The sequence below is a fragment of the Cheilinus undulatus genome, linkage group 16 (assembly GCF_018320785.1).
Source record: "Cheilinus undulatus linkage group 16, ASM1832078v1, whole genome shotgun sequence".
Classification (NCBI taxonomy): domain Eukaryota; kingdom Metazoa; phylum Chordata; class Actinopteri; order Labriformes; family Labridae; genus Cheilinus; species Cheilinus undulatus.
In genome coordinates, this window is record NC_054880.1 from 8,494,839 (window position 1) to 8,508,431 (window position 13,593).

Sequence of the window (13,593 nt, forward strand, 5' to 3'; positions counted from 1 at the left end):
TGCACCTTGGAAGTTGGTGAGGTTGTGCCAGAATTACCCACTTCAGCTGGATAGTGGCTCTCACCATGGTTCGCTGCAGTCCTAAAGCCTACAAAAAGGCTTTGTAACCCTTCCCAGCTTCAATTTAAGGGATTTCTTGATTCAACAAGTCTTGCGGTAATGAGGACTGGGTGTGGTGAGTGAAATTGAGTGCAGTTTCCCAGTGATGGAAACATGAATTCTGCTCTCTACAAGAAAATCCTGAAGGTGAATGTCCTGCCAGATCAAGACCTCAAGTTTAAGCACCCTTGGGTTATGCAGCAGGACAATGATCCCAAACACAGCAGCAAGTCCAGCTCTGAGTGGCTTAAAAAAAGGTTTCCATTGAAATGCTGGAGCCATTCATGCTCAAAAACCTTTTGAAATAAAACAATTATGCAAAGAGGAGTGGGCAAATGATTTAAAAATCATTGTCAGTTATCGCAAATGCAGCAGTTCCTGCCAAGGGTGGCACAACCAGTTATGTGTTGAGGGGAGAATAACTTTGTTACATAAGTCCAGGTAGGTTCGGAGGGTTTTTTTTTGCCCTTGGTAAATAATACTCAGATTTTATTGTCTTATATTGAATTTTTCAATAAAACAAGAAATGACGAAGGGCACTGTATACCTAATATAGTGGTCTAAGGTCTTACATCATTGTCAGTAGTAAGCATGTAAAAAACATTTAAATTTGGACCAAACTCTAATTGAAACCATCTCATGGTCACTGAAAAATTAAATGACTTTACTGTCGCCAGCTTAAACTTGCTTTCTCCAAAAAACATGGAACGGTAAGTTGAGTACAAGGGCGATAACTCGACACACATGACGACATGAATTTATACATCACAGTGTCAGTTTTTCCCACAATCCCAGCTTTTCATGAAAAGAACATAAAACGTCCAGGCAAGTGAATTTATTGTGAAGGGAAACCAAGTTTTACATGTTGTTGTACATAATTATACATTTTTTCTTGTATGAGTGAAACATGAAATAAATGACGGTGTAAATGGAAGGACTGAACTAAATACACAGTGGTAGATGATGACCAAAGCCCAGATGTGTTTATATCTTTCTACCGTAACTCTGTTGATGGACGGTAAGTACCCAGTCGAGAAATAATACATATTTTATGGTAATGATACTTAGACTAAAGCACATGACATGTATATTATTAAAAATGTTGCTTAGGAAGCTAAAACACAACTTCATAGTTAAATTTTTGCAAGAAATTTTACTAACTACTGACAGGTTTTGAAATCCGCCTTTGCATCATTATTGCAACTTTAGTGAAAAAGCTAATTTTAGTGGAAAAAAAACATATTCACAGTTTTATGGGGCATATTAATTTAACTACATGGAGGACTTGACACATGTTCGCCACTGCAACTGTAACCTCAGGCAATCACTCCTGTTGGACGATTTTAGTGAAACACTGATTGGATGTACCGCGAGATAAAGACAACAGCACATGTACATGGGTTACAAATGCAATAAAAACACAGAAGGAGATCCTGTATCATTGTGTATTTTAACATGACAGGGCGTTATATTCACACCAGCTGTACTTTCACCCTTTGTGAAGGTGCGTTCAGGCGTCACAGTGCAAGGATAAAGAATAATGTGAAAAAGAAAGGGAGAGGAGCACAGAAACGATGAGGAAGAGTTACTTTAAAGGTTGATACTGAATCAAACGAAGAGCACCGTCGTTATCCATCACTCCTTTGATAAACTCTCCTTCCGCCACTCGTTCTGGAGCGAGAGAGGGAAAAGAGAGGTTAAAGGTTTAAGGAAAGAAAACTGTTTTCAGGTAGGCTGTAATGAACCGTCATTGCATGATTCAACTTGCCATAAAAACTAGCCTACAAAAGACTCGGTACTTACCCGTTACACTAAAAAAACAAGGAACAAGAATAGAAATCTACACTGGTGGAAACTTGATGTCAAGCATTGTACTGCAAAGGCAGTCAAGTTCCCATACATGGCTGGAGGATGACTTTGTTATTCAAATTGTCTACGGTCAAGGGGGCCCCATAGACTTTATAAAAATGGACATATTCTCAGACTTGCCACACGCTAGAAAATGTTCCAATCTTTGATGATTTAAAGCGCTGGCCACCAACCTATGATCCAGGACAGTGTTAATGTCATCGACTAAAACTATGACATGTTGGTCAACAACCTTTTTTTCCATGACAAAGACTAGACTAAGACTAACAAAGATAGATCAGTGATGACTAAAACTGACAAAAAGTAAGTTTAGTTTTCATCAGTTTAGTTTTTGTCAAGATGACTAAAACTAGACTTAAATGTAACTAAGTTTTCGTCAGACATTTAAAATCCATGATATTTCTCCACTTTGGGTAAATCTGTCAAAAACAACACATCTGTAGCTATTCTGCCTCTTAGCTATCGAGAGCAGGGATCCCAGGTTAGGCAGGATGACTAGAGCACAACCATGACTTGGTACCAGATTTAGGCAAGAGAATAAATGCTTGGATTCAAAGTTAAGACTAAAATGTGAGGAATTTTAAAGGACTAAAACTAGACTAAAATGTTTTAGAGTTTTCATCAACTAAAACTAGACTAAGACTAAAAAGGGCAGAAATGACAAAAATGTGACCAAAACTAAATGACGATTCATCTAAAGACTAAGACTAAAATTAAAAATAGCTGCCAAAATTAACACTGTTTACTACTATTTACACAGAGTGTAAATAGTAGGTTAAACATACAAACTAAAATCATAATAAAACACTCATGAATTGTTCATGCAAATGTCTTTGTGTGGGGTTGTTTTGTTTGAATTTGAACAATAAATTTTTTTAATTTTATGTTGATTTCTTACATGTGTGCGGTATAAGTAAGGGGGCTCCGAGGAGAAAGGTTAGGAACTACTGATTTAAAGAATGATGGAAACCACAGACATAAGGACAGTTTCTAAAAATTTTTCATGTTAAAGGCCTCCTAAGACGCATATAAAATGTCTCCAACAGACTGTGAGACCACCTTACAATCTGTTGCAATGATCTCACAAAGAAGATTCCACACACACAAGATCCCACTCTATCAAAAAATCCAAAAACTAGGAAAAGAATCCGTGAAACTCCTAATAATGCTCCTGCTTGGCCTCATTGGTTTGTAAGTCAGGTTTTAAATGTGTCCTGTGTGGCCAGTCTAAGTGGCATCAGTCAGTTTTTAGTCTGACAATTTTGGTCGCCACATTGGAAATGCTGTCCCAGATTAACCTTAAGTCAACCCAAAAACAGGCGAAGAGGTAGAACTGAGGCAGGACTTAGTCCTGATGGCTAAACATGCTTGCTTCTTGGTCATGCCTTTTGTTATGCATAACTTTAAAACTTCATTCAATGAAGTGTATAAAAGTTTCACTCTCCTTGTACAGTGTGTGCCGTTAAATCCTGAGCAATTCCATCCAAAACTGATTCTGATGCCGGCAGTAAACATGTATATTTCTGCTGTTAAATGGACGTTTTAATACAGGATCTAGTAGGGAATCTCTGCTTTTGCAGCCAGCCTCAAGTGGGCACTTGAGGAACTGCAGTTTTTTTCACTCACTTTTGCAGCATCTTCATTTTTCAAGTCAGGATGTTATCAGGAGGCTCTCGATGTAGCACCGATCATGAGGTTCCCTCAAACTCTAACTTATTTAACACTATAAAGTGAAATGATCTGTAACCATATGATATTAAGACAACGCGTATTTTGGCTGACAAGAAAAGATTTTGCAAATTTCCTTAACACTATAAAGGTGCATGTCAAAGTTTCTTGGACCACAATTTCCATCAGTTACATGTTTTTTACAAGGCTGTCTTAGATAAGGGTTTTCTCTATATTCAATGTTTCAGAAGTTGAAGCTCTGGTTGGAGTTTTTTAGTGTCAGTGTTCCAGTTAAATGATGACAGACAGTGTCAAATGTGGCAAAACAAGACAATGAAAGCATCTCTTTTAAATTTTAAATGTATGCAGAACTTTGAAACACATAACAATACTAATCTGTTAAAAATGCAATACTTTGGCCCCACTGCGAGGTGTGTCCTCCCCTCTGAAAGATCACCACTTCCAACTGTTATGGGGATAAACTCAGAGCTTTTTTAGCCTTTAGAAGGTTTAAAACTAGAGCTGGAACTAGTCTTAAATTCAGTCATGCTGTACTGTATCTCACCATTTTCGCCCTTGTTAAAGTACGTCCAGAGTTTATCTGCCCTCTTTTCGGCTGTGTTTTCATCCTCCGGCAGTTGGGACACCTCATCTTTAGGAATCAGCTTGAAAATTGCCTGTTAGGGTGAAAAATGAAATAAAAAAACACAAATTGGTCAACACATTGCTTCCGAGTCATTAGCATCATGATATTATGTAAAATTTAATATTCTGAACTATGATTGTGAAAGTAGAAATTAAACCCAAATCCTTGTTTAATCCCAGCCCCTATAAGAAAATCATGTGTCCGTTGACAGAAAACGCAGTACTCTCTTTTGGTGCAAGGGATTAATCAATCTGCTCTTTGGCTGCCCTGTCATTGTTCTGTGATTAAACCTCTTCTAATCTTCTAAATTGAAATGTGGTGTCTACGAATAGATTTACAGGGGACGTAGGGAGTCAAATCTCCCCTTTAAATTGGGTGATGTATTGTTGTTGTGTAGTTAAAGGCTGGAGTTGACACAGAATGTTAGAAAATGATGGAAAATGGTAATCCTATCACTAATGGTTTAGAAAACCTTTGTTTTATTCTGTAGTTTAATGGTGACACTGGAATATGAACAGATTCAATTGATATATGCAGCATTTTTGGGCATTTTTTTTTAAAATCACATCATGTATGGAGAAGCTAAAAGGCTACCCAGAAATATATTATACTATTATACTATTTCTAATATCTGATACTATAAACTTCAAAAGTGGCTACTTTGTCAGCTCAATATGAAGTAAAATGAACTGACTTTTAGAAAGAGGACTCATATAATTCCTGCCACTTTGATTCCAGGGAGGATAACTATAAATGAGGCCGTTTAGATAAGTTGCGGGAATAGTGGCATTAATTTTGTATTGTTTTCTAATTTATTTGATATTAAATCTGAAGAAGGAATATGTTGGTAGGGCTACAGGTTTAGAAATAAAAATTTCTGTCCTATGTTGGATTTTTTAGTTCTACTAATTTGAAAACATTGACCTCTACTAGAAGGCCTCAAACACTAGAACAGTCCTAAATCCCCCTCTATGCAGATGATACTGTTGTTTATACTTCATCTTGTTTTTTCTACTATCTGAAAAGAATCTAGTATCAATTTGCATATTACAATAGATGGCAAATAGTATGTCTAAAGCATCTCAATTCCAGCCATTAAAGTGTAGACGTTTTAAGATTGTTGGCAGGATTTGACAGCATCCCTGTTGGGGGTTTCCAGGGCAGTTTAGGGCTGTAGCCAGCTAAGACAGAGCTAAAGTGAGTCTTCTATTGCCATAAGACGCTCTTGGGTGGATTTTTAGACAGGGTCTAGTTGTTTTGATTGGGCAAGACCTATTAGTAAACCTGTGTCTGTTTGAAAGGTAAGGCTCTGTAATCAAGGACTTCAGAGTACTGTATTACTGTAATCATGCAGAGTAGATAACTCACCAGTGAATGCTCACTTTCAGACATTTTGCTACATTTTTCATTGCATTTATTGCTTTTTTGCATTAGATTGTTTAGACATTTGGATAGAACAACTAACTCAATATGAATTTGGTTTATGCCTAAGTGCTTCATGGGCTATTTGAGGTCAAACGGAGGCCTCAAAATGTCCTGAACTTTAACTTTAACAGTAGAATAAACAGGCCCCTCCTGTCACTTATAATCTTTGCATTGCACGTCTAGAAAACAAATGATTAACATGCAATTAGCACACATTTAAAGTGGCTACAGCTCCAGCATACATAAGCATCTAAAAGGGGAGCTGTCTATAACTGCAGTTCTGTGAATTGATGTAATTGTATTCCCATTTAAGAAGACTTAAGTTGGAGAGGGGCCAATTCAAGGTCAAGTTGCCTCGGCTGACTGAAACCATGTTTGCCACAACTTCATTTGCTGCCGAGTCAGAATGATGTCTTCCATCTCTCAATCCAAAGCTGTCAGATAATTCTAAAACATAGATTGTGACATCTTCAGGTCTGTGATCTACGGTTAGAACGTGTACTAACAGCGTTTGTTTCTATATTTATCCCCTTTTCTGACCCGAGGCTTAACCTTGTATTTATCCTAAACTGTTTATCAGCATCAATTAAAGTTTAATCCTGTGTATAAAAAGAAGTTAAATAACAAAGGTAACAATGTGATTTAGTGCAACTTTAACTGCTGCACTTATTTGGTTTCATTATGAAAAGTTGTGCTTTTAGAGTAAGAAATGAAGAAACACCCTGTTTGAGATACTACAAACTTATGCTTTGTCCAGTTACTTCTGATGTTTATGTGAATATTTCATCAGTTATAAAAACAGTAAATTTGGCTTTATTCATATTTTACATATTCTTCAGAAAAGTCACTGTTTTTGTTACCTTTAAGGCCCTAATTACTACTCCTACTAGTACTCAGTTTAAGTCCTTAATCTACCAAATAATCACCCATAAAGAGGTTTTTTTTTTTTACGTTAAACCAGTGATGTCTGCCAGTGACCTGCCATTTCTGACCAGTGTTTGCAAGCTACAAACAGATACTACATTAATGTTAACTTGTATGCAGACGATACTCATATCTGTGTGTCCATTTCATGTGGAAATTTGAAGAAAGACGATGATGTCAAGTAGAGTCTCAAACTCAGTGCTGCCCTACCTATCTCACCATCTTCAAGACACCCAGATGCTTAACAGATGGATAACAAACTTTCTGCTTGACGTTCCTTTACTCAGAACTCACCGAGCAGATTTCCCTGACTTCTGCCTTGGTGATGTACCCGTTCTTGTCCACATCAAACAGCGAGAAAGCCCATTCCAGTTTCCTGTTGGTCTTTCCTGTTGAAGTCATGTGGAGAGCAATAATGTACTCCTTGAAGTCCAGTGTACCATCGTCGTTTGTGTCAAAGGAGCGGAAGACGTGCTGGGCATAAGTTTGGGCATCACTGTCAGGGAAAAACTTGCTGTAGATGCTTTGAAATTCCTCTTTCGAGATGCGCCCTGTTGGACACTGCTTCTTGAAGTTTTCATACCACTGGACAATCTCAGTCTCTGAGAACTTGGTGTTTAGTTTAAGGTCCTCCAGGATCTCCTTGGACACAGCACCACTCTTGGTGTTACCCATTGCTGGTAGTGTTTGATATTTTTTTGAGGACTATACAGGTGTTGACTTTTTGGGAAATTAATGCACAGATTTAACCTGTGGAGTTACCTCCTCTGTGCTGTGAAGGGAGTAATTAGAAGGCTACTCCTGTTGTATGGCTGCAGGGTCCCTCTTGATCCCAGTCCTGGCCTACAGCCCACAGAAGCAGGTGCTGTGAAAAGAGCAGAAGCCGCTTGGTAAGCTAGTTAAGCCAATCAGCAATCCGTTGTAGTGGTAAGAGGTGTCACGAATAAGGTTCAGCATGGGTCAAAGTTGAAGTTCTTGTGTATCTACACATTACCTGTCGTCTGCTAGAGCTTTTTGCTCTCTGTTAACAGCAATTAAAAAAGGAAGAAACCAATCTGTAGTCGTCACACGACAGAGAGTAGAATCAAGTTGGTGTGTTACTCCCAAATCCAATTATAATCTTGTACAGAAATAACCCAAGAAATCCAGCCTTTTACAGTAACATGGCTCAGTTTCCCAGTAGTATTACAAACAAGTTAAGTAACTTTAACATCAAAGTCCTTACTGTAAAGCATGAAACAATTATGCAATATGACCCAATATGATGTGCAATAAGAAAGCCCTTGAGCACTGTTATTGGGATTTGCTGATGACGTCTTTAATTTCCAACCTCCTTCAACTACGAGGCCAGCCTACTTTCTTGGTCTAATTGCTTTGCGACTGGCTGAAATGTTTGCCAATTTGCATGCAAATGTTTTGAGTCTGGCCAAGTTGGTTAAGAATGACAACTCAATCTTGCACATAAGACATGTAAATCATTTACTTTTATCAATCTGAAAGCTTGTCATGCCTCTTTCTGTTGATATCAACCCAGCTGATCTGACCCTAGTTTAATATAAAGTCTAGCACTGGTAGTTCAATAAAGTCACAGATCCAATGCATCTTAAGTTTTCTGATATTACGTTACCTACTTAGTGTATCTCAGTTTGTTTCCTACCTGTGTGAGCAGCCGAGGTGTCCAGGACAAACAGTGATGCTCTGTCTGTGAGCAGCAGTGGAAATCAGCCTCAACCCGCAGAGATAAGTCAATTAAAGTGGATAACCCTGAGGAGGAGCCACAACAGCACACACATGAACTCCTGAGCTCACTGAGCTTCTGTTTTTTCATCAACCAGTCATGTGGCTACCTTTATTTTAAAATGTGTTTCTATACAGTACAGATAACTTGAACCCAACTAGGCAATCATGGATTGTATTATAAAGTCAGTAAACAAGTAATTATGAACAACAATCTGTGCAGTTTGTTGGTTTGGCTGCCTCTACTAATGCTGTTTGTACTGTATTTGGCATTTGGAAGTAAAGGTTTACTGTGATTCCTTGGATCCATGTTTTCTTATGTTCCATCACATCCAGGTTGGGTCTCTTTTTAATACCACTACTCCTGAGACTGTTTGAAGTTATTTCTAAAACTTTACTACAACTGAGAGACCTGTGATCAGGGTTAATTACAAGACCAACGCAAAAACGCTTTGTGTGTAAACTGTCTAACGAGACTGACAAAGGATTAGATAACAAGAGTAGCTTGTCAGATCAAAAACGTTCACTAGCAATGCCAGCAAGTCAAAGGAAAGACAGAAAACCCCCTGCTTGAACATTGAAGTAACCTTTTCTGATTTTAAGTAATTCATATCAACTATGGATTGAGATGATGATGTAGTAAGCAAAAAATAACTGAGTCTACTCTTAGAACTCATTGGCTATTGTCTGATCATAATAAAGCCTCTAGGAATGCTGGCTTACATTCAGGGGCTTCTGACGTAGCCAGTGGCTAGGAATTAAGGGCTTGAGGTCAAGACTTCCTTTTTAATACGTTATCATTGCCCAGTTGCAGCCTGCCCAGCAACTAGAGGAGTGCGCCTGGAGTTGGCTTTAGAGAGATGTGTTCAAGTGGATTGCAAGCAGCTCTTTTGAGCAGATATTTCACTAAAGATAAAGACCTGTAGGTTCATGAGTATGATTAAGTCACCTGCATCTTTGAAACACTAGTAGGTGATACTGACATGGAAACAAGAACAGCCCTATGCCTACACATTCCACATTTCCTTCAAAAAGAAATCAAACTTGGTGCAAGGCAATATAAACCTTCAATACTAAGCATTTGGGAAAGAGCGGAGGCTTTGAAAAAAACTTGGAGGGTGATTAGATGAACGTTCTGTCCGTCACATCTTTACAGGCCAATCCGAGCAACAAAACATTTGACGTAGCTGGTGCGTGTGCACAGGTACTAAGGAATAGCGCGAACCATGGCGACTATAAACATGTCAGTACATGACTTTTGTTGTTTTTGAAAAGAAAACTCACTGCTGTTCTTTGTTCTTCTTTTAACCAAGAAATGTCGTCAAGTTCTAATAAAACTGATGCTTTAGCAGCATCCACGCTAATCTCTTCTGCCATAATTGCATCGTCCTCTTGTTGCTGCTTGCTTATGTCAAGACTCCACCGTGCCGGAAGGTACTGCACCTCATCGCTGATTGGTCCTGTCACTTTCCAACCGGGCCCAAATGGTTCAGACGGGAGCTTTGCAAGATGGATTCGCCAGTGAGAAACAAGGAAACTGGCATATCCATCTGCTTTGCAAGTTTAAGGCAATATAGTTTCACTTAAGACAAGCAAACAGCAATGGTTATACATCAAGACTCTGCAGGGCAAAGAATTTCCTGACAGTGAAAATACAGTACCATATCAAGAAGAAGAGCTTGGGTTGTTTTGAGCCTTGACTTTTAACCTCCAAATGCATGCAGTTAATTCTTATATCAGAGTAACTTTATTCAAAATTTAAAGAAAGTACCTCAAATCATTCTTGAATTACTGCATTGACCAGCAAGGGATGAGCATAAGGCCAAATGACCTTGGCTACTGACCTGCAAATTCTAATCCATTCATTCTCAAGTCAGAGTGAACATCTGTGCACCTAAAAGGAGGGTTTGCATTGCTTCCAGAGTCTTGGGGCATCCCCATGCTCTTTAACTACATTACACATAAACACCTACATGTCAAAGATTCATGTGGGGGAGTAATCCTGATGCTGCAGCCATTAGGCAAGCTGCACAGCACATTAAGGAACAGGCGGCAGGGAAAAACCCTTGGGACCCTTGTTGACAGATTAGGAGGAACATCCTGAGCAGCAAACATCGATCAGGTAGGTTGAATGTTGCTGGTGGTGCTGAGGAGCCATTGACCAGTTCTCAACTGTTTGAGCTCACTTGAGGCAGTCTTTCTGAGTCTGTGCCTGGAACTCGTCTTGTCTTCAGGAGGATTCTTGTATACCTGTGAAGTTGAGGGAGCTGACTCGGCTTGGGATTGCCTCACCTGCCTTGCCTGAGGTGAGGTGTCTTGGCACTGGTGAGACTAGTGTAGGCGTGTGCACCTTTTACTGGTCTAGCCATGCCGATAGACACTGCACCGAAGGGGGTAGTTCTGGAGGTTGTGAGCCAGCTGGCCCCCTTGATATCTGAAGTAAGACCTGTCAATGAGCATTTGCAGGAAGCCAGACTGACTCATTCATTTGAGTCAGTCTCATTTGTTGTTGTCTATGCTCTGACAGGGTTGAGTGAACTCTCTCCAAAGAAAGGCCTCTACTCCAAACCTGACTCAGTGGTAGCTTTGGTCCAAGGTCAGAGGTGATGCCTTGATCATCCTTGGTGATCTACCACTGGCACAGGCAGAAAGGGCAACAAAGCATTTGTTGCTCCACATGACTGAACAAGATAAAAGCTCTGTAATGCTCCTTGACTATCAAGCAGATAGAGCATGAGGATTGTTTGATTGTGGTTCCAGAGACCTGATTCATGGTGCTTGGCTTAGTATTCCAACAGTGGCATCACGAAGAAGGAGCCGAGGCTGGAAGCTGCTAAGGGACTGCTGGGATTTCAGGAGTGCCCAGTTCCTCAATAGTGAGCATTGGCCTCTGGTCACAACCCTGAAATTATTGCTAAAGGGCCCCAGGGAGGCCTGCTCTGGGTCGGATCAGATTGCATGTCAGTGGCCTTGCGGAGCCATTGCACAGGCAGGTGCAGCCGGGCTCAAGGCCACTCTTCAGGCCTGATACCCTCGCTGCTGCCTATAAAAACATCCTGAGGTTACAGAGGAGAATGGCAGTCCTCATTTCTGAGGGAAACATTGATATCAATGAGGCTTCGATGTTAACATCAAATCTGTGAATAGTGAGAGCATGGAACTGTAGAGCAGTTCACCTCTCTAATCCATCGATCCACCAACTGCAAGGCTGAGATCAATCATGGACTTGGAGTCTGTCGTGGGACAACGAACTTGCTCGGCAAGGCAGTGTGTTGCTCCTGGTTTATAACCAGCATGCTGATGAGAGTCTTTAAGTCCCCTGTCCTCCTGGTCCTACTATACTTTAGTGAAGCTTGGATACTAACTAATGGCCAGAGGAACTGGCTGGACAACTTCTCCTCAGCGCAGTTATGGGTCTCGTTGGCAAGATGAAGGAGTGGTCAGGAGGGGTCAGCTGCTGGATATGTGAGCAGCAGCTGCGCTTGTACAGGTGCCTGATGTGCTTTCCCAGACCTGACTCTGCCCACTACCTACTGTGTGCCCAGGACCCGGCGGGCCAGACCAGATGTTGGGGGCGACTGTGTGAGGAGGGGAAATTATTATTTCAGGGTACAGTCAGGGTGGAAAAACAGTTGCTTACATTCACACTTGCAAAATTTTACATAAAGATTTGGAGCTGTCTGTTCAGCCCTCTGGAGGTTTTGTGGACTAAGTGTACACAACACCAACAAAGAGGGGTTCCCACTTGACCACCCTGGCAAAGTGCTGGTCATTAAGGCCCATCAGTCGACGGCTGACTTACCGGAGCCAGTATTACAATTTTAAGAGTGAGGTTATTTTGCCCTCTAAATATTTTAGGGAAATACGCCTCATTACATCAAAGGTGTTTCACCAGCTTGTTACCAGTGTTTGCTTTCTAGCTGAGATTAAGTGAAGCCCAGAGCCTTCAGTTTCATTTTAAAATCACCAGGATTAGCGTCACAGCAGGTTTAATCTGCCGTAAAAATAAACCTGATCAAATGAAGTGACAAAGTAAAACTCCCAGACTTTCACGCAGGGAAGACTTAACAGATTAGATCCAGGGAGTGGCGGGGAATGGCTCTGTTTTGTACAGTCAGGGATTTAACTGGTCTTAGCTGCGTATTGACAGCTGATCCACCATCTGCTCTGCCTCATAGGGAAACATGGTCCCTTTGTAGGTGTGAATTACCTAGTGAAGCATAATGGGAAGTCAGCTGCAGTTTAATGTCTGACCCTTCAAGGATCAGACACTGTGACTTTTCACCACTTTGACCTGTCCATTAACCTCCCTGACCTCTCAATGTACTCACTTTTATGTATTTAATAGTGGTGGAGTGAAATCTTCTGCTAATTCATGAATGAAAGTTTGAACACATAAAATAATAGCAGCACGCCCACATGTATGTCGAAAAGGTTTCTCCTTCCACAATCAATGAAAAATATCTCCTCAAAAGCAATTTCAGCTACTTGTGATGGCCAGCAAGATTCAGTCCAATTCAATTTCCATTGAGGTGCTTTCTTTGACAGAGTAATTAGCTAGCTGGTAACCTTCAGTCCATAGGACACAGTGTCTGTGGTTTCCAAACATAATTTCAAATTTTGATTCATTTGGCCACAGAACAGTTTTCCATTTTTCCTCAGTCCATTTCAAATGAGCTTTGGCCCAAAGAAGATGTGGCGTTTCTGGACCGTGTTCGCGTATGACTTCTTTGCATACAGCTTTAACTTGCATTTGTGAATGGCACAACAAACTGTGTAGACGGACAATGATTTCTGGATGTGTTTGTGAACCCATGCAGTGATTCCCAGTACAAAATCATGCCTGTTTTTAATGCAGTGCCATCTGATGGCCTGAAGGACCGAGCATCCATCCACCTTTCACCTTGTTGAATCTTTCTATGATATTATGCACTCTAGATGGTGGGATATCAAACGTCTTACCAATTTTACATTGATGAGCATTTTCCTGAAATTGTTCCACAACTACAAGTGGCCGAAATGAGTTTTCTGTGGAGGGTGGCTGGGCTCAGCCGTAGAGAGGGTAAGGAGTTCAGACATCCGGAGGGAGCTAGGAGTAGAGCCACTGCTCCTTCGCATTGAAAGGAGCTAGTTGAAGTGGTCCGGGCATCTGATCAGGATGCCTCCTGGTCACCTCCCTGTGGAGGTATTCCAGGCACATCCATCTTGGAGGAGACCTCGGGGAA

The 13,593-nt window shown here is 40.6% G+C and overlaps 1 protein-coding gene across 1 annotated transcript; it reads right to left on the reverse strand.

Moving 5' to 3' along the window:
- Positions 1-1,684: 1,684 nt before the first annotated feature.
- Positions 1,685-7,306, reverse strand: LOC121524335 (visinin-like). The gene is made up of 3 exons (XM_041809674.1): positions 6,926-7,306; positions 4,202-4,313; positions 1,685-1,770 (listed from the first exon to the last, which is right to left on the reverse strand). The coding sequence occupies exons 1-3, from the start codon at positions 7,304-7,306 to the stop codon at positions 1,685-1,687; spliced, it is 579 nt and encodes a 192-aa protein (XP_041665608.1).
- Between the last annotated feature and the right edge of the window lie 6,287 nt (positions 7,307-13,593).